Source organism: Ylistrum balloti, unplaced genomic scaffold (assembly GCF_031769215.1).
Source record: "Ylistrum balloti isolate Yb309-2 unplaced genomic scaffold, AGI_CSIRO_Ybal_v1 Utg369920, whole genome shotgun sequence".
Lineage (NCBI taxonomy): Eukaryota > Metazoa > Mollusca > Bivalvia > Pectinida > Pectinidae > Ylistrum > Ylistrum balloti.
In genome coordinates this window covers 688,365-715,303 of record NW_026782038.1, presented here as the reverse complement: position 1 = coordinate 715,303, position 26,939 = coordinate 688,365, and the positions used below count along the sequence as shown (strand labels likewise).

General features: G+C 35.3%; 1 protein-coding gene across 1 annotated transcript; it reads right to left on the bottom strand.

The window, feature by feature from the left end:
- Positions 1-1,669: 1,669 nt before the first annotated feature.
- LOC132546885 (ethanolamine-phosphate phospho-lyase-like) lies at positions 1,670-26,518 on the bottom strand. Its single transcript, XM_060210613.1, has 11 exons — positions 26,430-26,518; positions 17,866-17,984; positions 17,086-17,245; positions 16,662-16,736; positions 16,269-16,368; positions 9,382-9,590; positions 6,728-6,822; positions 6,346-6,470; positions 5,809-5,963; positions 4,310-4,399; positions 1,670-2,304 (listed from the first exon to the last, which is right to left on the bottom strand). The coding sequence occupies exons 1-11, from the start codon at positions 26,480-26,482 to the stop codon at positions 2,019-2,021; spliced, it is 1,467 nt and encodes a 488-aa protein (XP_060066596.1). The 5' UTR covers positions 26,483-26,518; the 3' UTR covers positions 1,670-2,018.
- Between the last annotated feature and the right edge of the window lie 421 nt (positions 26,519-26,939).

Below are 26,939 nucleotides of genomic sequence, written 5' to 3'. Positions count from 1 at the left end.
CAATATTTTCTAATCATAACCTTAAAAAGCATTGATTACGTTACCATATACACGTATAACAGGAAACATTAGTTAAGGGCTAGTTCTGTCCTTGCATAAAAGAGTTCATTATCACCATAATGTTAAATCAGCCTTAATATACATAAAATCTTATATTTCAGCTTGATCATTATAACCATCAGCCCACTTGATGATTTTGTCCTATCTGCAATATTATACTGCTGCGAATATTTCTCAGTATACAATATTATACAGATACATGTTCAGAGGTCTGTAACAATATGTATTGACATCATAATTAATTGGTAACTGCTACATTGACATTATAATTAATTGGTAACTGCTACATTGACATTATAATTAATTGGTAAATGCTACATTGGCATCATAATTAATTGGTAACTACTACATTGACATCATAATTAACTGGTAATTACTACATTGACATCATAATTAATTGGTAACTGCTACATTGACATCATAATTAATTGGTAACTACTACATTGACATCATAATTAACTGGTAATTACTACATTAACATTATAATTAATTGGTAACTGCTGCACTGACATTATAATTAATTGGTAACTGCTACACTGACATTATAATTAATGGGTAACTGCTACACTGACATTATAATTAATTGGTAACTGCTACACTGACATTATAATTAACTGGTAACCTCTACACTGACATTATAATCAATTGAAACCATATACTTAATAAGCAGATGTTACACTTACATTATTTATCTAATTAGAAACTGTTGCACTACTTAATCAATTTTGTATTTGTTACACTGATGTTGTTTAAGGTTACTTTATAACAGATAAAACTTAATTTATAAACCATAACTACCAAACATATACAAATATCATTGAAATATTAAAAGGATGAGATATAAACAGCAGTCTCTAGTAGCTGCAGTATGCCATTTTTGATAAAAAGCAGTTTGGAAATTCATACAAGTAAAATGTTTCTATCAAAACCATTCACTTCACTTACTGAGGAAAGTAACATCAATTGTACAATCACATTAGAAACGTAACTTCCATATAAATCAGATGGACTGAACCTTGTAATGTTTCAAGTATTGTAAGATACATGCAGGAATACAATATACCATTTAACAAGGACCAAATTAAAAGGTCATGTGATAGTCCAAGTGCAGTGTTTTATAGCTCAAGGAGCCAAGAGAGACTGTGGGATTATTACAACTGATGTATCTCAAAATCAGTATTTATAGCTCAAGGAGCCAAGAGAGACTGTGGGATTATTACAACTGATATATCTCAAAATCAGTATTTATAGCTCAAGGAGCCAAGAGAGACAGTGGGATTATTACAACTGATATATCTCAAAATCAGTATTTATAGCTCAAGGAGCCAAGAGAGACTGTGGGATTATTACAACTGATATATCTCAAAATCAGTATTTATAGCTCAAGGAGTCAAGAGAGACTGTGGGATTATTACAACTGATATATCTCAAAGTCAGTATTTATAGCTCAAGGAGCCAAGAGAGACTGTGGGATTATTACAACTGATATATCTCAAAGTCAGTGTTTTATAGCTCATGGAGTCAAGAGAGACTGTGGGATTATTACATATCTCATCAGTATCTATAGCAAAGTCAAGAGAGACTTATAGCTGATATATCTCAAAGTCAAGAGAGACTGTGGGATTATTACAACTGATATATCTCAAAGTCAGTATTTATAGCTCATGGAGCTAGGTGGACTAAGGGATTATTACGACTGTTATATCTCAAAGTCATCATTTATAGCTCATGGAGCTAGGTGGACTAAGGGATTATTACAACTGATATATCTCAAAGTCAGTATTTATAGCTCATGGAGCCAAGTGAGAGTATGGGATCATAACCACAAATATGAGGCACTTTGTCCAGACTACATCATCAGTAACTGACCAAAAGCCATAGCAAGGTCACATACAAGGTGACACTGTATGTTACTTTATCAACATGCTGCACCAACAACTTAAGCAGTAGATAAAAGACTAGTGCACCTTCATGGCCTGTAGGCCAGTACATATGTTTTTGTTAATGTCGCCATCATCGAAGTTGATAACATCCATGTTACTAGTAGTGAGGGAACAGCTATTAATCCCCTGTGAAGAGTTGATATTTGTATCATTTCCTTGTGAGGTTACCTCCATTAAAATGTTTGTAAACTTCTCCATAAAATGGTCAACATCATCCTTACTGAAACACATGGGAGGCTTGGTTTTGATGACGTTACTGTAGGGGCCATCTGTACTCAACAATATATGTTCCTCCTTCATCCTACAACAGTGATAATGTCAAGGTCAGAAATATTTATACAAAATAACTTACAATTAGTGTAAAACTCAAAAATCATCATAACAAATATCAACAATTAGAGTAACAAGTCGAAAAACACTAATAAAATATATCTCACAACAATTAGTGACAAGCTCAGAAACTCTGATAGAACATATCTTACAATAATTTGTAACAGATTCAGAAACTTAAATAAAAAATATCTTACAACAATTAGTGACAAGCTCAGAAACTCTTATAGAAAATATCTTACAATAATTAGTAACAAGCTCAGAAACTTCAAGTAAAAAATTCTGGGCCCTCAGCCTTTTGGTTATTGAGTAAAAACATTTTAAAATTTTGATATATTTGACACCTGTCACCTTGGCAGTACATCAAGGTCAATAACATGAACAAACTTGATAGCCCCTCATCTCAGTATGCTACTGGCTTAATATCAGTACCCTTGGCTTTTTGGTTTTAGAGAAGAAGTTGTTTAAATAATTCAACATATTTTACCCCAGTTACCTAGAAAGTGGGTCAACGTCATTCATATTGACAAATTACATAGCTTTACATGCATGCTACAGGCCAAATATAAGCACCATGGGCCTTTAAGTTATTGAGAAGAAGTCATTTGAACGGAATGTTTATGCACAGCACACAACGACAGACGAAACCCTTTAGGTCAGATGACCTAACAAGAGGCCAAGCGGTCTTGACAAACACCTGAGATAAGCAATATTGAATATAAAGGTTAAAGGATAGTTATTAAGTGTCATGAAACAGAAATTGTGACACTGAATATAGACAGTGTCAATTCATGCATACCATTAAAACTGTCATCCTATACTTAAAATTCTTATAAAGTTAATTCCAGTGGGAAATAACCAATGACTCAAAAGTACAATTTTTCTATGAAAAAGACAGTAAAATCTAAAACAAAAATGTTCCTCCCCGGAAAGAAATGTGAGACTCATTTTAGTAATCAAAGCACCTTAAGATGCTTCCATTCATGAAGAGTATTTGATTCTACCATATCTGGGTCTTGAAAAGAAGATTTTTGAAATTTAAGTAAATCTGACCCCTTTTGGTCCCGCCAATCAGCCCCTGGGGGTCAGTCAGGATCTAAATGGGCATACCATTAAGCCGTCATCCTTCACACATAATTCTAACAATGTTTGAAATATTTTCAATGGAAATTAAACAAATTATGTCCAAAAATCTAGTTTTCCTATATAAACTATAGTAAACTTTACCCCCTCTCCACGGGGATATGCGGGACCCTGGGGCCATGAAATTCATGATTTTGGTATAGCACCTTAAGATGCTTTCATGCATGAAGAGTATTTGATTCTACCATATCTTGAGAATAAATTTTTGAAATCTGAGTCAATTTGACCCCTTTTGGCCTGGCCCTCAGGCCCATGGTGGATGGGGACAGTATAACTCACAATTTTGGTTCATCTTAGGTCAAGGAAGGTTTCTGCAAAATTTCATTGAAATTGGATCTGAGGTTTTTGAGAAGTCGAAAGTGTTAACTTGTTTATGGATAAACAACGTACAATGCTAGATGAAGGGTATTAGAATATTAGACTTTAAACTTTGTGTATGTATTGATCGATTTTGTCAGAAGAAGTGCTGATGTTTTGACAAAAATTAATTTCGAGACAACAAGTGACTTTTCCCTTGCTTTGCAATTGAAGGGACTGAAAAATCGCTTTGATTTAACCGAAATTTCGACTAATGAAATCTGAGTCATCCAAACTAAAACTACAAAGATATACAAGGACAAAAATCTGGTCTAGACAACCATTTCAATTCAAACAGAATTTCGACTCAAGCAATTTTGAGACAAGTCTCAACTGTATTCAAGTGCTTTTTTCCTTCAGATGGCAATATATCCATGACCATGGGTGTCAATTAGCCAATCTATGGATTGTTAACTTTATGAGAATTCCAATCCAATGTCACATTGTCCTTTATCAGGTCAAGATATTACTCTTACCTCGTAATAACCTTCTTTGCTTCTTCAGTGGCTGGCTCTCTGGTTTCCCTGTCCTTCACAAGATCAATACCAAGAAAAAGACCTTGACCCCTGTTATATGAAAATAAGGTTGTTTGATTGGTCGTAGTGTTAAACATCAACATATAGAAGTCATATAGGAATGGTGTCTTACAGTTTATGGCCTATTCTGTAATGGACAAATGCTATGATATAAAGGTCTATTTTTGTAAAATGTTGGAAAGACCTTTACTTCTTGACTGAAGAATATTACTTTTGTCCACAGATAAGGCATACAGTCACCAGTTCCTTGTCAGCTGGTATGATAATGACTATGACTGATAACTGATGTCTGATTCAGGCCTAGAATTGCAATGATAAGAGTAGACTATAAAATTAATAGCAGCATATTACAAAGTAAGAAATATAACTACAAAATACATCAGATGTTTAATTGACAAGCAACTATAAATGAATTCTTACTTCAAAGCATCTTAGTTCAATTCATATACCAATCAATCTGAATGAGATCCATATTACCTCAGTGTGAATGTACAAATTGTTCATAGTTCTATCACATCACAATCCGTACAAGAAGCCCAATGGGCCTGCACCTCTCACCTGTTATTTAATGTTCCTCAAAAATAGAATCAGTGTTTGTCAAAAACTTTAACATGTACAATATTGGTACAGGTTTTAACCAATTTGACCCCTGTGACCTTTAATATTGGTCAAGGTAATTTATCTTCATAAAGTTTGTCAGGCTTCATACTAGGAACCTATCAGTCAAATACCATACTTTCGGCCTTTTTGTTAATGAGAAATTGTTTGGAGGCTTTCATAAATTTGATTCCTGTGACCTTAAATAAGTGTCAAAGTTCATTTCTTTTCTAAAACTTTGTTGGACTTCATTATAGGAACCTATCAGCGAAATCCAAGGCTTCTGTGCCGTTTTGTTATTCAGAAGAGATTTTTTAAACGTTTTATCAAATTTGTCACCAGGTGACCATTAATATACATCAAGGTCATTTTTTTCCCCAAAGTTTGTCAGCCTTCAACCTGTAACCAACAGGCCAAATACCATGCAATTTCACATTTTGGTTAGTCAGAATAAGTCCTTTTAAGGTTTTAACCAGTTTGACTCCTGTGACCTTGAATATTTGTCCACATCATTTCTTTTTGCAAAATTTGTTAAGCATCATCAGTCAAATACCATACTTCAGCACCTTTTGGTTAGTCAGAAGAAGTTGTTTGAAGGTTTTCAAAAATTTGGCCCCATGACCTTGAATACGGGGTCAAGGTCATTTCTTTTTGCAAACTTTGTGGGCATCCATCCTAGAAACCAATTAGCCAGATACCAATACATTTTGTCTGTTGGTTATTGAAAGAAGTTATTTCAATGGAAAAGTTTACACTCAATGGATGGACGACAGACGCCGCACCACAGCGTAAGTTCACTTGGCCCTTAAAGCTGGGTGAGCTAACTAGTAAACTGTGATTACCTTACTTGTCCAATAATGTCAAACTTGCTCATCAACTCTGTAACTTTATCTCTCCAGTAGTGACCAACGTCCAGAGCATTCTGTCTCAGGTGTTCTTTTTCAATAACATCTAATACAGCCAAGGCAATTGAACAGGACACTGGATTACCACCATACTGAAACAGTTACATGGTTTATCTTAACATCAATATCTTGACTTTGGATTTGGATAGCAACAATTACATGGTATATCTTAACACAGTAGATCTTAATAAAAAGAGATTGCTGCTACACTATATAAGTTACACAGCTACCTTGTTTATCTTAAAATGGGACTGTTGCTGCACTGCTACACTGTAATAACACCCTCAGTGAATTAGTTACATTATACCCGATACTTTGATGCATAGCCCTATAACTACCTGATACTTTGATGCATAGCCCTATAACTATGTGCCCATTCTTCATACATAATACAGTGACACCAATTGTTGTATGGACTGACTAGTACAGAAAATTAATACCTGTGACACAGAAATAGCAGAGATATTGACCTACCGTGTTAAAGTACTCCATACCGCTGTTCTTAAAACTGTCTGATATCTCTTGTGTAGTGATCACAGCAGCCACTGGGTGACCATTACCCATTGGTTTTCCTAGTGTAACAATATCTGGCTCTACATCTAAAACACAACAAATGTAATGAATTTTCCAGACCAAGGAAACATCACAAGTTATATCATACCAGTGCTGTAACATACAGTGCCTGCATTAGATCACACTATGCTTAATCTGTCAGGCTAGAACATTTCCTCACTACAGATAAGATTAATACAAAATATCATCACAGTACACACCATGGATCATAGTTTGATTGTGGAGATTAAAGCTGTACCAAATTTGACAAGATTTTGTAAGAGTTTTAAATATTCAAGTTAACCTTGAAGTTGGAAGGCCCAGAAATGGCTGCCCACTCTGCCAAATCCCACCTGGACTTCATCCGCTATACAAATGCCACCAGCCTCCCTCACATACCTGTAGAGAACACATGCCATCAACATAAATAAACAATAAAAAAAATACTTAATGCCCTCTCATATACTGGGAGGCAATGAAAATATATAAGGATTATCACAACACCTCTTCTCAACATCCTATCACACTTATGGGGCTACACTGTAGTTTTAGAATATCAAATGATAAAAAATCTAAAAACTCTTACTTCATTCCATGATTCCACACTTTTGAGTCCACATACAGCTTGTCCGACCAAGAGATGAGCTTCAGATTAATAATTGTGTTAAAGCACCAGGATGGAATATTTATACAAAATTCACAGCCATTATATCAAAATTAAATAAAAAAACTGCACAATAGCTTTTAAAACAGTATAATAATTCCATCAATTGTAAAGCTGACTAAGTTGGTAAGTGAAGAGTTAGCTAACACAGAGAGTATATTAATACAAATAACAACTGAGTGCACTGCCTGGAATATCACAATACAAGTGACTATAATTATATGATCAAATCAAGCTATTGGTAAAGACAGTTACTAGCTAGTCTATCATATTGACTGGAGAACTCATGCCAAACACACATTACTTCCCATCCCATACTAGCACATTTTATTCAATGTACATTTCATCTGACACTTTCTATGGAAATTATATCATTTTTACTTTGAATTTATCGAAGTATTCTGTGGATGTTACATGTCAGAGAGGCGTTTAACATATTGGGCAAACTATAACTAGTAGTCAGGAGGTCTGAAGCAAGCAACTGTATTGGGCACACCAGCTGGTACAAAGTCAGAGGGACTGGTGCCAGCCACTGATCAATACTGCCTCCACTGTATCTCTCACTTCCACTGTCAAATCCAGCACCATAGGCACATACTAGCCAACTTTTTTTAACTTCCTGATGATACTGAGCACATTCCAAACTTCTTGTCTTAGAAAACACATCATCGATCTTTTTTGTGACACACTAATATCCTTAAAAGCTGCTCTCCCTACCAGAATAATTAGATTTTTAGAAATTATTATGAATATTAAAGGTTTCCTTATGATTTGAACAAAGGATTGGCAGGCTTTCTCTAAAGTAAAAAGGGACCCATTGTTAATGACAAAAACAGTAGACATCAAGAAATTTCTGGGGTTCTGAGAAATGATTGAATGAGGAAATGCTTAAAATGAGCATGAAAATAAAGACCAAAATACTAACCTAGGGTTCCCTAAAGTGAGGCAAGGAAATCTCACACTGGTAAAATTCATGGATGTACCTGTCCAGAATAAAAGGGAGTAACCTCTCCTTCCCTGGACATGTATAGCCATGTATTTTTAACCAGTTCAGCATATCTTTGTCTGAAATTTTCCTTTCTTGTTCAAATGACATCATGTCAACAATGCAAAGCACTAGAACAACAACAAGAGCCCAATCAGCCTACATCGCTCACCTGGTATTCAATGTTCATCAAATATATCATTAATATTCATCACAAATACATTAACAACATTGAACACCATTGGTATTCAATATGATCACATCCTATCAATTTTAAATGATTTACACAACTAGCTTAATCTTCTAACACTCAGCTCTAAACAGTGACCGCTATTACCAGGATTTAAGATAAATGACATTTCCAAGGGAGTTCAGGTGGTGCAGTGGTGACACAATGACCTTTCACCTAGCCATCTGGGATTTGTTTCCCCGAAAGGAAATAAAAAAGGACGGGGTCATCTGCCTGACCACAAGATCTTTCTCCAATTACTCTAGTTTCCTTTCACAATAAGACCCATTGTGCACTTACATCTGGGTCAACACGAGTGATTGGTATAAGCTGAAATAACTTGTTTTGCAACTGTTGTAAAATAAATGAAGTTTATCTACATATGATATCTTTTACTTCTTTTTCTCTCTCAATATTTGTTCTGCTTTGAACTAGAAATACCTTTCCACCAGATATTATACTTCTCAGACTTTTACTTATCAGAAGTCTTTTACAAGACTGGACAAATTTGACTGCTGTGACTTTGAATATTGTTCAAGTTTATTCATCTTTTGATACTTTAATTCCTAAACCTATCAGCATAATATATTCACATCCAAGGAACTTTCAGCAAATTTGATTCTGGGCCTTTTGGTTATTAAGAACAAATAATTTGAAAGGAATGGTTGACTCAAGATGACTTGATAATGGTAATCACACTACAGCATAAGCTAGTGTTGCCTATGAGCTGGGTGAGATAATACTGGATAATGTTATCATTGTTCACATTTATATTCATATCAAGCATACTTTCACCCACAGATCTGTATACATGATATAATACCAATACCTACACCTACATTCTTGTATACATGTACATTTTCCGACACATCTATCTTTAGGTACTGTATATGTTATCTATGACATTCTTTCCTAGAAACATACGGTTGTATACTCCAGTTGTGCAATCACCACATTTTGCACACAGGTTGTAAATATCGCCAAAACATTGTGACTGAGAAATTTTAAAAACACATTTTCTAGAATACCATGCCTAAAATTATAAACAGAGTTCTTACGGATGGTGGTGCAGGTACATACTTGTAGACAGACTTAAGATAGCCCTGTGGTGGGATAATCTGCCCGCCACAGCTCTGCATCGACTCAGCAATGTAGAAAGAAACATTCTTCCCATCTTCTTGGATCTTGTGTATGACATCTCTCACCTCATTGGCATACACCTGGCCCATATCATGCCCAGGGTAGTCACAGTCACGGAATTTACCTCTATACACATCTGGACATGACAGCTGTCAACATTTTAAGAAACAGAATCTATCAAAAGTTCTCACATAATACTGAAATACAGATAATTATTTTAAAATATTTGTTGGTCAGGGGAGTAATGTCACAGTTGAACTATATCGCCAATTTATAATTTTATGGTAGTTTGATCATCCTGGTTGGTGTTGTTGATCGAGACTGAATTTGACCATGTGAAAGTCTATATATAGCGTCTTACAGGGTTTGACAATATTATTCTTAATTTATGTTTTAATGATTTATAAACTGTACTGTATGTATTGTTTAATGAAACTGTGCATGTGTTTTAATATTGTACGTGTTAGTTTTAATAGCTCATAAGAGCTTATGTTTTACTGTTTTATTGCACTGATGTTAAATAACACTTTCGAACTTTGAACTTTAAATTCTGTTGTGTCAAGACAGAGTTTTATTAAATTGGTCAATGGTGTCATGGCAAAGTTTGACCATGTTGGCCAATGATGTCAAGGAAGAGTTTGCTGGTCTTGGTCATGTCAGTGGCCGAGTGTAAATTGAGATATTTTAGAGTTTGACAATGTGGGTCAAACTTGCTGATGTAGAGCTTTGCTATGAGATCACACCTGTCAAAGCAAAGTTTGACTCTGGTGGTTATTGGTGTCAGGGCAGTTACACCAAGTAACACTCGACTGGACATCAGTGTAGATTTAGGCAGAGTTCAACCACATCGTTCTAATCTGTCAAAGACAATATTAGTTAGTGGTATCCAGGCAGTTGACCAAGATGGCAGTGATATCAGAGCAATTTTTTTGCTGGTGTCGGTCAGTAATGTTAGAATCCAGTTACACACAGTTCAGTTGTGTGAATCAAGTTTGACAATGTTGGTAATTAGTGTTGAGGCAGAGTTAGAAATTGCAGTTGGTCAGTAGTTTTGAGAAAGAGTTTGCTCATGTTGGTCAGTAGTGTCAGGACACAGTTATACCAAGCTAAACACAGGTCAGTGGTGTAGATTGAGGCAGAGTTGGACCATACTGATCTGACATGTCAAAGACAATATTGGTCAGTGGTGTCCAGGTAGAGCTAATCTGCTGTTTTTATGTCGAGTTTGACCATGTTGGTTAGTGGCGTTGAGGTAGAGTTCAATCATGTTAGTCAGTGGTGTTTGACTCAACTCAGTCCATTATAGTCTATAAGCAGTTTAATACTTCAACTTTGTCACCAAAATGTGCCAAGTAATATTGATCAGGTACAATCAAGCAGTCAGACCCCTACTGCTTATAATAATATACCAGGTTTTGTAAATAGGAACTGGAATCCCTGTAGACAATGGAATTTACGGGGCTGAATATCAACACAGGTTACATTGTAGATATACACTGAAGACCAGACTTTAACCAGCTGTGGATTAACTTTCACAATATGTGTACAGTGTACATATTAAGCTTTGAGTGTTCTGTACTGACATACTGACAATACTGTTACAGAAAGCCCTGAGTTGACAAAAAAAGAAGTCCGAAATGCTGAGTCAGTTCTAATTATTTAACTGAGAGTTTGAGCTCTCAATACCAAATGATAACTAAACCGTCTAAGAGAATCTGATAGATTTGCATAAAAAAAATGTCTATTTAAATCCAAATATTGATCAGACTAAATAATCCCTACGCAGGCTAGCTAGTTTCTTGACATTGCAAAGCAAATTTGAATAAGATGTCCCATATAGTGAATCTGTTAGCAAACATGAAAATAAATATTTGCATGTCAATGGTAGAGCGAAGTTTGTAAAGAGATCAGGATGCAATCTGTAGCACTTCTTGCCAGGAATAGAGTGCCTAAGTAAGAGTTTTACTTTTCAACAGACCATTGTGAAAAAACATAAAATCTCTGACATATACCATACATAAGTGACTTCACACCATATAAAATATCTGTTATCTGTGCCTCTTGGAACTGTGGGAGTCTCAGTAATGTTGACGGTCAATCTCAATACTGAGGTCTGCGCAGGTCCAGTAACACACTCTGTGATATCTTAGTAATATCATCAGTCCCAGTAATGTTGTTCATGTGACTCAGATCTGTCGTCTTTAAGTCCCAATTCTGTCATCAGTAAGTCTCAATAATGTTGTATATGAGTTTACTGTCAAAAAGTATCTCAGTGATGTAAGATTCTCTGATTAATGTCAGATTCTCTAATTAACGTCAGATGATCTCAGTAACGTCGTCAGATGATCTCAGTAATGTAAGATGATCTCACTAATGTCTGAGTCTCGTCATAACGTCAGTCTCTTAGTAATATCATCTGCGAGTCATTCAATAACATCAAAGTCTCACAATTATGTCAAAAGTCCTTCAGTAATGTTTGATACTATCAGTATGTCAGAGTCTGTCAGTAACATGTCTCTCAGTAACATCAGAGTCTTTCAGTAACATCAGATTCTCTCAGTAACATCAGAGTCTTTCAGTAACATCAGATTCTCTCAGTAACATCACATTCTCTCAGTCAAGTCAGAGTCTCTCAGTAACATCAGAGTCTCCCTGTCATATCAGATTCTCTCAGTAACATCAGAGTCTCCCTGTCATATCAGATTCTCTCAGTAACATCAGAGTCTTTCAGTAACATCAGATTCTCTCAGTAACATCAGATTCTCTCAGTAACATCAGAGTCTCTCAGTAACATCAGAGTCTTTCAGTAACATCAGATTCTCTCAGTAACATCAGAGTCTTTCAGTAACATCAGATTCTCTCAGTAACATCAGATTCTTTCAGTAACATCACATTCTCTCAGTCAAGTCAGAGTCTCTCAGTAACATCAGATTCTTTCAGTAACATCACATTCTCTCAGTCAAGTCAGAGTCTCTCAGTAACATCAGATTCTCTCAGTAACATCAGAGTCTCCCTGTCATATCAGATTCTCTCAGTAACATCACATTCTCTCAGTCAAGTCAGAGTCTCTCAGTAACATCAGATTCTCTCAGTAACATCAGAGTCTCCCTGTCATATCAGATTCTCTCAGTAACATCAGATTCTCTCAGTCAAGTCAGAGTCTCTCAGTAACATCAGATTCTCTCAGTAACATCAGAGTCTCCCAGTCATATCAGATTCTCTCAGTAACATCAGATTCTCTCAGTAATATCAGATTCTCTCAGTAACATCAGATTCTCTCAGTCAAGTCAGAGTCTCTCAGTAACATCAGTCCCTCTGTAATGTTAGATTCTCCCAGTAACATCAGTCTCAGTAACATCAGTCCCTCTGTAATGTTAGATTTTCTTAGTAACATCAGATTCTCTCAGTAAAGTCAGATTCTCTCAGTAACATCAGTGTCTCTCAGTAATATCAGATTCTCTCAGTAACATCAGATTCTCTCAGTCAAGTCAGTCTCTCAGTAATATCAGTCCCTCAGTAATGTTAGATTCTCCCAGTAACATCAGTCTCAGTAACATCAGAGACTCTCAGTAACATCAGATTCTCTCAGTAACATCAGAATCTCTCAGTAACATCAGTCCCTTTTTAATGTTATATTTTCTTAGTAACATCAGAGTCTCCCAGTAACATCAGTCCCTCTGTAATGTTAGATTTTCTTAGTAACATCAGAGTCTCTCAGTAACATCAGATTCTCTCAGTAACATCAGTCCCTTTTTAATGTTATATTTTCTTAGTAACATCAGAGTCTCCCAGTAACATCAGTCCCTCTGTAATGTTAGATTTTCTTAGTAACATCAGAGTCTCTCAGTAACATCAGATTCTCTCAGTAACATCAGAGTCTCTCAGTAACGTCAGAGTCCCTCTGTAATGTTATTGTCTCTCAGTAATGTCAGTGTCTGTCAGTAACATCAGAGACTCTCAGTAACATCAGATTCTCTCAGTAACATCAGAGTCTCTCAGTAACGTCAGAGTCCCTCTGTAATGTTATTGTCTCTCAGTAATGTCAGTGTCTGTCAGTAACATCAGAGACTCTCAGTAACATCAGAGTCTCTCAGTAACATCAGAGTCTCTCAGTAACATCAGTCCCTCTGTAATGTTAGATTTTCTTAGTAACATCAGAGTCTCTCAGTAATGTTATTGTCTCTCAGTAATGTCAGTGTCTGTCAGTAATGTCAGAGTCTCTCAGCGTTGTCATCTGTGAGTCTCCATACTTTAGACGGTACTGGCTTTTAATATATTCCATTGAAGGATCTTAAATCAAGAACATAATTTGTGGGAAGTGGAAATATTCCTATGTTGTTTTTTATGTCTAGCAGGCAATTCCATATGAGAAATGACTCACTGGTAACTGTCAGTGAATGAGAAACATGCTAACAACTTGCAACTTTTTATACCATGCCCATGTATGTTTAACCCTTAAGTGCCCTATGTCATTTAAGATGTACACATACAGAGTTTTGGATGACACATTATACTTTATTGAATTAATCAGTCTGCTTTGTTTTCCAATGTATTTATAATGATTTAAAGTGATTTGAAATGTGAATAATATATACAAGACGTGACTCATCTTTCACACATAATGTCCACTGTAATTCCTTACTGTATGTTATGTTTACACACTGCACTATGATTCCATGTACATAAAATTATGAGTAATGACACTGACGACACACATGTATTTTTTTTAATTACTGACATGTGTATAAATAACCGTGAATATAACAGTAAAAAGAAGATCCTGATAACAATTAGAAAACTACCTTTCCATTGTTTAATAATGGATTTTGTTACATAACTAGTCCTATATGGAGACCAGTGATAAAATCCATCCATCAATATCTTATCCAATTGTAACCTGTTCACATAATTTTAGTACCATTTTCCTTACATATACCACAAGTCAATGCCAAGAATAGGAAGTGATAATTACGGTATAATCATTGAGGTAATTTGGAGGTACATTGGAATTTGCTTATCTAGGTCACCTGAACCAGAACTGAAACTACTACAACAGATAAACCTACGACTAAATAAAAACAGATATTTACAAAGTCAGGTAGGGTTAATGTATGTACTACATGTAGGAAGGTTTACACAATCTTATTTTAATTCTTGAATTGTATGTAATAAATTTCAATATAAAACATTCATGTCACATTTATATTGTTTTGTTAACCCTTAAATGGATTTGTTTGGCTCATATCATCTTGTCTAGACAGTTTCTATCATATCCTTTGTATCAGATTCTTTAACAACACCTCTTACTTGAATAATGTGTTCTGTTTGTATGTCAACCCTACTTAAGTACTGGGTCAGGGCCGGTACAGATTACACTATATTTAATGCATATGTACCATATATCAAGACTAATACAGGTAACCACTTACTATGCCCTCCTGTATTTGTTTTTGCTCCACTTATACAATTGAAATGGTGAAATCACAAAAGTTAACAGTTTGACAAGAAGAGAAATAAATGCCATTCTGAATGTAGTCTATACAGTCAGAGAGGAGTTCATGAATCTCATACAGAGCGTTAATCGACACCTAACAAAATGCTCAAAAGAAAAAAATCAATATTCCATTCAAGTTTAAGGGAATATAACTCGGAGCATAGTGAAATCAGAGACTGCATTAATGCTCTGTAATCTTGCGCTACAGACTGGAAATGGCAATTCAGAAACTTACAACCATTTCTGATATTTACAAATTACATATTTTTCTAAAATCCACATCATATATATTGCCTAGTTGTCACATCTCGGAGACTTGCCTACATTACATGCCAAGCCAAAATTCTCACCTAATAGAGTGCCAAGCCTATACCCATATACAAATGTTATAATTTATTACAGTTCAATATCATAATATTACATTTGCATAGTCACAAGCTTTAGGAGATTTTGACAATTTTTAATAGTTGTTTTAACTGTCATTACAAGAATATTTGATTCTGAACCTTAGACCAATAATTGTCTTCAGCCTTAAAGGCAAACCATGTCTGTGACTCTCATATCATGCAGAAATATGACCACAATGTGAAAGAATTTGGTGTAGTAGAAATTGTTTTTATCAATTGTCTTCTGGGCATCAGAAGCAATTGTCAGTCTGTCTACAGCTAGCTCCTGAGGGAGTCCAGCATCTGAACTCCATTCTCCATAACTTTTGTTTTCAGGTCCTGAAGAAGCCCATATGTTTCGGGAGAAACCGGTAGACAAATAATAATAAATGATCATTTTGGTATCCTGAGCTTGTTGTGATTGCCTATTATCTTCTATATATGAATTATTAACAAAATGTACAATGGTCACATGGAGGTTAATTGGCAATTGAAGGTCATAAACCAGTATGTACATGGTCAGGTAGAGGTAAGGGAGGAGGAAGTCATAAGACTACTTTCACAAATGCACATGGTCAAGTGGAGTTTGGGGAGGGGAGATCATATATCTACTTCACCCAGATATATCTTCAGGTGAGGTAGATATCTGGGTTCAGGAGGTCATATGGTTTTATTTACCCATTACCCAGGTCGTATTATTTATCTTCTAATTATATAGTGTACATAGTCATTAAGAAGGGATATTTGTACATGGTCAGGTAGAGGTAAGGGAGGGAAGACCCCATACTGATAGTTGTACATGGTCAGGTAAAGGTAAGGGAGGGAAGACCCCATACTGATATTTGTACATGGTCAGGTAGAGGTAAGGAAGGGAAGACCCCATACTGATAGTTGTACATGGTCAGGTAGAGGTAAGGGAGGGAGGCCATGTACAGGTAATTACTTACCCAATGTACATGGTCAGGTGGAGGATGAGAATTGTCAACCTGTTGTCGTAACTTGTATGGACTGACCTCCAATGCAGAAACTACATGACCATGGTAAGCACTGAAATTAATCAATTTGAAATTCAAGGCAGTCACTAAAAAAATCCATCGACATCTTAAAACGATAAAATGAAAATTAACAGCATGTACATCAAAAATGATAATTTGAAAGTGAGAGAGGACAGACATATTACAAATGATAATTTGAAAGTGAGAGAGGACAGACATATTACAAATGATAATTTGAAAGTGAGAGAGGACAGACATATTACAAATGATAATTTGAAAGTGAGAGAGGACAGACATATTACAAATGATAATTTGAAGGTGAAAGAGGACAGACATATTACTTACTGGTCAAGAGTTAGCATTTCTGTTCCTCGCGTGTAATGTTTTGCGAGTCGAATAGCCAGATCATTTGCCTCTGACCTAAAAAATCATATAATCACAAATCAACCAACTATCAACTTACTTACAAATTATTATAATTAAGAATTACAGACTTAAGGTGTTATTTAACACTGATCTAGTCATGTCATAATGACATGCACACCAATAGATGAATTTTCATTATATGAAATTTTGAAGTAAACAAAAATAACGTTATCTATCAAGCAAGCAGTACGACGTATAAAAGATGAATATATAACTGAAGAGGTTACAATCAGAAATCAGAATTATATGCAACATGCCAGAGTTATATTAAAAGTCACAAACTCTTAATCATATACTCCATCAGAAGTTATTTACAGTATATATCATATTTCTAATTACCTACCCTGAGTTTACAAAGTACACAACAGACAGTTTATCAGGCATGGTCTCCGTGAGGCGTTTAGCCAGAAGAACAAGATTGTCGTGCAGGAAGCGAGAGTTTGTGTTGAGCACCTTCATTTGCTTGCATCCAGCCTCGACAACATCAGGATGACAATGTCCAACTGGAAACATGCTATTAAATATTAGACCGCTAACAAACTAAAATAAGTATTATAAAAGGACATTTGTTTCAGCTCATCAGATTATGTATCTTAATTCATTTAATTCATTTCTAAATAAAGCAATAAAGTAATTAGAACTTGACCTTTCTACCAATGAAGCTTGAAATGTAAATTCATCCGAGGTATTGAAACAGTTGACCTTTGCATAAACTTTGATTAAAATTCATTCAGAAATAAAGACACCACAGTGATGACAGTGTTTCCAGATGGATTTACACAATTCATGCCTCTCCCGCTCCTCCCCAAAAACTGATCAGATATGTACTTGGAGTCTGAACTCAACAGTATCTGTGTCAATGTTGAGATATCAGGACAATGATATCAGTGGCTCAGGTTTATACACAGCTGCAGTACCATTTATATTATATTCATCTTGCAATATGCCTAGGTTGACTACCTAATGACTTGATGTAGCTGTAAACTTGTTTCGTGGGAATGAAAATCGCATTTGTTGGTTATTTTGCTGAGCAGCAATTAATTATTATGGGTGGGCTTATCAAGAGGCATGGGCTTAAAAATGACAAATTAAACAAGTATAACATACAGTATGAGATACACACCATGACATACATTGTTGATACAGTCTAGGTACTGCTGGTCCTGTTCATCATACATATACTGACCACTGGCACGCACAATCTTTAGGGGATCTGATGCAAAGAACAGCTTACAAGCTCCACTGAAAACATAAAGATATCACTAGATGTTATGGTGTGACAACCATTAGGAGATTTTAAGTGTTATAGGCATTTTTTAATGTATACTTGTGACATTTCCATGTGTCAGGTATTTGTTGGCCAATAAAAATGCATGTCTAAAGTTAATAAATAGCTGACTTGTTAATAATCAAATTTCAGTTCAATATTCCCATACAACACTGAGAAAATGACTAAACTGAAAGGTCTAAGGACCAAAACTTAAAGTGCTGGAAAAAACGTTGACCAAATATTAATAAGAACCTTTCCACTATAAAACCACATACTAAATTTCTGTTTAGTATCTTCATTCAGCTTTAAGAAAATCAGAAATTAGAACCATATTGCTTGCATTTTTCGGTACAAGGGCCTCAACTCAGGAAAAGGTAAGTTTATGAGACCAAACAAGAGGCCTAGCAGCCTTGATGGTCACCTGAGATAAGCATTATTGAATATAAAGGTTAACAGGTAGTTTTCAAGTGTGATGAAACAGAAATTGTAACACTGAATATAGTAAGTCAGTGTGAATACATCCATACCATCAAAACTCTGACAAAGTTATTTCCAGAGGGAAATAATCAATGTTATGCTCAAAAATGCAAGTTTTCTATGAAAATTACAGTAAAGTTTGAAAAAACATCCTCCCCAGAAAGAAATTTGAGACCAATTTTGGTAATTAAAGCACCTTAAGATACTTCCTTTCATACAGAGAATTTGATTCTACTATACCTGGGTGCTGAAAAGATTTTGGTCAATTCGACCCATTTTGACCCCACCCATCAGCCCCTGGAGGTCAGTCAGTATCAATATGGGCAAACCATCAAGCCATCATCCTTCACACATAATCGTAAGCAAGTTTGAAATATTTTTATCGGAAATTAAACAAATTATGCCCAAAAAGTTTTCCTTTATAATCTGTAGTAAAATTTACCCCCTCCCCAAGGAGAAATGCACAGCCCTGGGGCCATAAAATTCATAATTTTGGTAAAGCACCTAAGATGCTTCCATTCATACAGAGCATTTGACCCCTTTTGGCTTGTCTCTCAGGCCCCTTTGGGGTGGGGCCTGTGTAATTCACAGTTTTGGTTCATCTTCAGCAAGGGACAGATTCTGCAAAATTTCATTGAAATTGAATGAGGAGTTTTTGAGAAGAAATCAAAAATGTTAAACTGTTTACAGACACATGATGCTTGATAAAGGTGATCGCAATAGGTCACTATGAGACTTCATCTCAGGTGTCCTAAAAAAACAACTTAACCTAAATCTTCTAACTATACACCTATATTAGGAGCCTCGTTGAAAACACATAAAACAGATAAAAAAAATCTTTTGAGGTGTAAAAAGTTTTTTATCTGTTATATACAATATGTTTTCAGAAAGGCTTTTTATATATGTGTATATAGTTAGAAGATCTCAAAACAAAAAAAAAAACATTTTTCATGCCTCTATAAAAATTCAAAATCCTAGTCACAACACATCCAAACACCTACCTATAGGTTTGAATTGCACAACAGTACAATCACATTTACAATTAAATGCGTGCTAGAAAGATGTGCCTTTAGTAAGTAAGAAAGACACAAATGTACTCTAATGTTTATAATCCTGTCTAGAAGTATTGCAATCATATACAGTTTTAATGTTTATATCTATAACCACGACAGAATTTCTTCAAAATTTTAAAAAATGAAAAAAAAAATCTTTTGTCCCAAGATACATATTTCATTCTTTCATGCATTAACTTAATATGAAACTTCAGTATCTGGTTACGATTACTTTACATACATGTATATCAGCCCCTAAATACATATGCAAATTAAAATTAAATCCAACCAATGTAGAAAGCAAAATTTCACTACAGAGCACTATAAAAAAAATACAATTTTTTCTAAGAAAATGTTCTTTTTCTATAAAAATGATCATTTTTTAAAAGTAAAAATAGCTATGGGTAAATGTTTCTATATTATATTTTTCAACCAATTACAATTGTAATTTTTATCTAGCAGTAATGAGGTCAATTACATTTTGTTTTCATGTAGAAAAACCCCTACAATATAGCTGTAATAGAAGAACCACTTGTTAAGGGTAGATTTAACACTGTACAGTACTAGTAATAAAACTAAAAGCAGAGAACAATTAAGGCCATATATTTATTTATAGATCATACAAGTAACAGGATCTGCCTTGCGTTTTGCCAGCTCTACTTTAGAACATCTTCTGGGTCAAACAATTCATGTAACACATGTTGAACCCATTAATAAATCTGATATTTTGTTTGACATGAACTTTGTTGTGAAGATAACACTTACCTTCAGAATATTTATAGAACCAAGACACTGACATACATGACAACAAAAACATCATGTTAAACCTTAATAATGTGAAGTGTTCCAGTACTACATGAATGATATGTCTTTGATAAGCTTTCAATATTAATATCAAAGAGAATGTTTGCAATTAAGTATTTTAATTTACATGTATCCAAAAGGAAGCTCAAACAGAAAAAAATGTCACTCAATATGTAGATGTACACTACAAAGAGCTTTTCTAGTCCAATCTTGTGAGACATCTGTACATCTGTATGAATTACTTGTCTTACAAGTTATGGTCACTTTAGCTCTCTGCACCCCGGGAAAATGTCAAGGCAAAATTGAAGGCAGAAGCGAAGTAATTTGTTTGGTTCTAGGAGAAAAAACTGACCATTCACCAGCTGATAGGTGCAACTCCCAGCTTCAAAGCCATTACAATATACTTTGTGCAACTTTGACCTTTCTCCTTCATCAACTTGTATCAACCAACAACTATTAATTTGTTTTGTCACTTGGAAGACATTCTGTCCATCATGTGTGGAAAGAGCCCATCTATTTCAGTAGCATAATTGTAATGGTCTTGCATTCATGGGTGAGTAATGACAAGAGCTGACTAAAATGACAAACACCCCCCAGTTATGACACCTACAATGGACCTTCTTTCTTGTTTGATCCATTTCCACCTCATGTATCACATCGGATGCTCCTACTTAAACAATGTACCTCTTATAACATTGGCACTAGCTATAGCACCATTGTCCACTAATTATCAATTAGGAGAGTGCCAGCCTGATCTGATTTTATACCTCGAAGGCTTCAAGTGATACTTTAAAAAATATGTTTAAAAATAAAAAACAACTTAACAACATGTACATGTTTACAATGCACAAGTCAGGAGGGGCCAGTCAATTCTTGAGTTTTACCAACAGCTATATAATTACTCCACAAAAAAAATGTAAAGGTTTGTTGTATTTGTAATGTTTGAGGTCACCTGGTTCAAAGGACCCATGAGCCTATGTCATACACACAACTATAACTATTGCTACGATAGTCATCAACTACTATGTAAAATGTGACAATCCTTGGTGGGGATTAAATTTTGTATAAATAGTGGGTATCAGCTCCCGCAAGTCTGCAGGGCATGTACTTAAAAATCATTTTTCTTATAAAATGAAAGGATATTATCCAAATTTGGTCTGTGGCATTTTTGAGTAACGGGGAATCAATTTGTATAACCAAGGGTCTCAGCATCAAGGGTGGACAGTGTCCAAATGGGTAAATTTAGTAAGATCTTAAAAGTACTTATTTTTCCCTTGAGGAATGGTCAAAGATTTTGTCCCAATTTTGTCTGAAACATTCTTGATTGTAATTGTAGGGAAATAAATTTGGCGTCATCAGTACATTACAGCCCCCAGGAGCAAGAGGGTCAAGACCCAAAGGAAAAAGAACAAATTCTCCAAAATTCTTCTTCTTCTGTAGGAATGCCAGGATACTGTCCCAATTTCATCTGAAGCATCCTTGGGTGATATGGAATCAATTTGTATGAAACAGGAGTCTCGTGTCCTGGGGCTGTGTTAGGGGTTGGGCTAAGAAAGGTAAATAGAACAAATTCTAATATTCTTCTCCTTTGAAGGCATACCTGGACTCTGTCTCAATTCAATTTGATCTGAAGTATCCTTGGGTAAAGTTTCAATTTTGTATAAACAAAGGGTATGACAACATTCAGCTAGGGGCAAAAGTTGAAAGGGAAAATATGGCAAACTAAGGAAAATCATTCTTCTGTAGGAATGATTGTCTAAATTTGGTCTGAAGCATCCTAGTGTGAAGAGAAAACAAATTTTGTAAAAATGATGGGTGTTGGCCCCTTGGGGCCTGTGGGGTAGGGTCCAATAGGAGAAATAGAAACAAAGTTTAAAATCTTTCTTCAGATGGGATGAAGGTGACTTTTGATTTGAAATGAAGCATCCTTGAAAAAGGAAAACAAATTTTTTTCTAAATTGTGGATCTTGGCCCCTAGTGGCCAGAGCTGAAATATAGCAAATTCTCTAAAATTCTTCTGCTTCTGAAGGAATGATTACATTTGTTTAAATCTTAAATGAATGATGATAGCTCAGTTTTGCATACATCTTAACCCATTTGGAACAGAGGACTGAGGGCTTAAATGGAAATTCTTTAAAATGCTTTCCCTTTAGTTTATACAGAGTAATGTCACCAAACTAAACTAGGTACGTGATATAAGCTCTATAGCCTCTTGTTTATTTGTTTAGCTTGGGTTTACCATACACAAGACAAAATTACCCTTTTCTCCCTTATAGATCCCTCCTTTGTACAAGCCCATGGCATGAAATACATATCTGTTCATCATGCCGGATTTCAATTGCATTCTTTCTAAAGAAAGAGGACAATTAAAAAAGAGAGTTGCGGAATCTATTAGAAGTAATATGGAGTTAGATAGTAATGATGGGATGAGGATGAGATTTAAATGATCATCTAATTATTTAATCTCATTTTTATACATCTGTGAGTATTATTCATTCTTATACGTAATCTAGGTAAGTATTTTGATTAAAGATACAAAACATGAGGCCCATGGACTTTAACGGTATCATCGGAATATAAAGAGAGATACATATATAATAGAGACTCAAAGGGCCTTAATTGCTCACATGCTCAACAGCTTACACAGAAGAGTTTGCTCATACTTAAAGTCAACATCTGTAAACTGGACAAAACTGTACTGAACAAATTTTCAGTTCTCAACACTTTTGACCTCAGTGACCTTGAAAATGGGTTAAGGTCAGTCATTTGAATAAATTAGGTAGCCCTAAATTAAGCTATAACACAAAACCAATATAAATAGTATCCTTTTGGATACTAAATAGAAGTTGTATGAAGATTTTAACATGTTAGACCTCTGTTACCTTGAAATTGAAAGTGGGTCAAAGTCATTTATTTGGACAAACATTATAGTCTTTTTCCCCAGTATGCTAAAGGACCAATAACTGCACCCAAGGATGTTTGGTTAATGAGAAGAACTTGTTTTAACACAACTGGCCCCTGTGACCTGTGGTCAAGGTCATTCATTTGAATAAACTTGGTAGCCTTTTATTTTAGCATGCTACTGGCCCAATATCAGCACCCTGGGTCTTTTGGTTATTGAGAAAAAGCGATTTGAATGGAACGTTTATGTAAAGTGACATGCAGATGTATGGATGTTAAATGATTTCCCATCTCTTGGGGAATTACATATTTGATACTTTACATGTAGGAATGTAACTATAAAGGAGGGTCAGAAGGTAATATAAGGGCATAGCTCTGTACCCAAGCAGTTCTCAACTGGGTAAGCAGAGACTGAACTAATTTACATGCCTTTCCATATAAGATATCTTATAGGGCACATACACTAAATGCCTGAGTACAGGTCTCAAATGTCAAGTAGATATATATGCCTTCATGAAATATGGTGTTCCCTTCCTCACTGTGTGCAAAGCAACTATAAATCAACTGTAAAAAAAATGTCTTCAGCATATACCTGCTTAATCCAGTCAGATTGTTTATTAATATAAACTAACAGTGGTAGGTAACCAATACCTGATTGTGTAAAAAGTGGAGGAGGCTGAATCAACAGTAGCATTTTACACAACAGATTAAAGTGGCTTTTACCTTAGATTTCAACATCAGGAAATGGAGAATTCGGCTTATGAATAATAAAATATTTCCATAATAAAGCGATACACGCACCTATAACGTCAAATTTATTGTTTTTGTACCTATTTTCAGTGTCAGGACTTTGTTTATCTAACAATTGTTTATAAATATGTTCATGCTCAGTTTATTACGAAGAAAGCCGAGTGGGTCACATGGCTTGTCACGTAACGAAGTCATTTACTTCCGCTGCAAAGAAAAAATGGATTATGAGGAAAGTGTACACAAACGCACATGTCTTATGTATAACACTTGCTTTTGCGCCTTTCTGCTGATTCTTGTTTGCAGTAAATGATTCTATAGTGTTATATTATATAATTTTTAAAAATCAATCTTAGTAATTCATTTTGTTTTGGCTTGCCGTGCGGGAATTATCTATGTCAATCGCGGGTGCTAAACTAGTGGGGCCCCAAAAGGGGTAATTACAATCGGAAAAGAAAAAACTCATTGTGCAGAAATGCACAGGAATTGATACTTTTTCTGTACACATTGATATTGTTTACTATTCAACATGTGTTTATGTGTTTATTATGAAGGTTATGTTTATCACCACAGTCGTTATTCTATGACAGTAACACCAGCACCATCATATTTTCACACTTCGAACAAATACCCCTAATTGGGCCCCACCTTGCAGTCAACAACAAACATGCGTTGTTGATAGTAATTTCAACCAAATAACACAACTATTTTCATTCAACATTTATCACATAATACTTTAAGTAGTGTTGTTCATAACATATACACGCGTCAAACACTGAATATTGAATTATAATCAATGACAAGCGGATACGTTGTCATTATAAACTGACGTTAAGCTAACCAGTCAAGCAGCAGCTTCGCAAATTCCAAATCCGTATTCAATCTAAGACCCTCCTTCATCTTTTGCCATCTATTGATCTCTTGCTAATATAAATTTTAGTCTGTCCTCTTTTCTGGTCTGACTCCTTCCTCTTACGTTTTCTGGCACTTTCTGTTGGGTAACTTTTAGGTCATCCCTTTTTCGTATTTGTGTCCGTCATATTGCTTCTTTCTAGGCTTATACGCATGCGCAGCATCAGAGTTACAAGCGGTAATGTATGAATTAGATTTTTCCCCCACCAAGTTATCCAACATAATGTTGAGGATGACAGGATTTTTTTTAATTACAAAGCAAAGACTGAAATTATATTAACATATGTATCTCCTGTTGCTATCCTCCCACAAATCATAGAAAAGTAGCGTAAAGTCCCTCATTATAGTACACGGTCTTATTAATAAAATTAACAATAAACATCTTCAAATTTGTTTATGTATATATCACTAATCAAACCACTGTAATGAAATTTTCAACCCATAAAAATCCCCTATTGTACAAATTCGCTTGTCAAACCTCTGTACCAAACCACAGTTAGTATGAATAGAAATAGACAAATCTCTTTTCACAGCTCCACGGGCAACATTCTTTTTATGCTTGTCAAGATAATTTACACACATTTACAAACATCACCTCTTGTAGAATTTATGCTTCAACCTTCTGCAGTGAAAAACTAGGTCACCATTACAATAAATAGAAATTGACACAATTTTGCTCTTCAAGCTGCATTTCCTTAGTGTCATGATACTTTATATGCATGTTCACAAACATCACCTCTAGTACCAGCTCACATTTCAGCATTTTCATACAGAAAATATGTTTAAGCACATAAATAAACAATTTAGAAATTTTGCATACATATAACGCTGGACAGAACACTCACGAAACTGGCCAATTCACTCGCACCCCTTTACCCTAAGCATATTTTATATCTTTGCATGGGCCGCGAATGATTATATACTCTTGATGTTCTTTATTGTATGAAGGCGACAGGTACGCTGTAGACTCCTCCAGTCAAGGATGCACGTGCACATTGAACACGCAGGGCCTTGTCATGTTCGAGCGTTTAGTACTGCTGTTCCATCTGATATGGTTGTTGGGTCAGAAATTGATAAGAGCACGGACCTTGATAAGATACGATTGTAATTATCATCGAAGCCGGTTGATAAGAGTTTATTAGACATAGCTCTGAAGTTAGCATGCCGCCAACTACACGGTAAATTTATACACTTCTGCACGGAGTGTGCTACATTTGTGGCTTTAAATTTATCATTGCACATATGTATGATTAGTGTACTTTGAAATAAATTGTCGAATGTCGACTTAACGTCTGAAACAAGAGGCATTAGTTTTATAACACAGACTATAGGCCTAAGATGAGCAGACGTCAAAATTATTTGGGGACGAAATTTGTCAACACGCTCATGCGCATGCACACATCCAACAGTAAAGCGTTTACATAAACCGTTCTAACACGGGTGCATTACTAAAACAAAATATAGACACAGGCGCCCTGTATAAGCGATGTCATCGATCAGTTTCAAGTGATTAGAATAACTTACCCAACGTGTTTATTCCTTAGATGGAGTGTTTCTTCCTTCGCGATATCTTCCATTTCTTCAACCTTGTTTGCCGTAGGTTGATGCGACAGACTTGTGAGAATCACTAACTGCCTAGTGGGCGGAGCTTTTCAGTAAATCCTTATTTGATTGGCTATCACAGCTGGCTCATACAACTATGCTCGAGTAGGGCCAACGATAAACAAAGGCCACGTGTGTTTGTGTGAGGATGTGTGTGTATGTGTGTGTCAACTGATATCAGTCATTTTCCCATGTTCACAAATTAGAGATATCATAGGAGACTGGTCTGCCAATACACTCATCCTAAATAGCTTATGACGATTATAGAAAGAGTGTAGTATGGAACTACTCAATTTTCATATTGTTATAACAATAATTATTTATACATCGCAATAAAAAAATAATATATACACATTTATATAGCGCCCTATATAATTTCACAAATTACTCTAAGGCACTTTACAGTGCATGTAAAATTTCAGTCATGGTATC

Coding starts and splice junctions, on each gene's coding strand:
- LOC132546885 (XM_060210613.1), bottom strand. CDS start 26,482: ATGGAAGATATCGCGAAGGAAGAAACACTCCATCTAAGGAATAAACAC. Junction 6,823..9,381: donor TATCTTAAGTCTGTCTACAA/GTATGTACCTGC, acceptor TGTTCTCTACAG/GTATGTGAGGGAGGCTGGTG. Junction 2,305..4,309: donor GCAAAGAAGGTTATTACGAG/GTAAGAGTAATA, acceptor TCACTGTTGTAG/GATGAAGGAGGAACATATAT.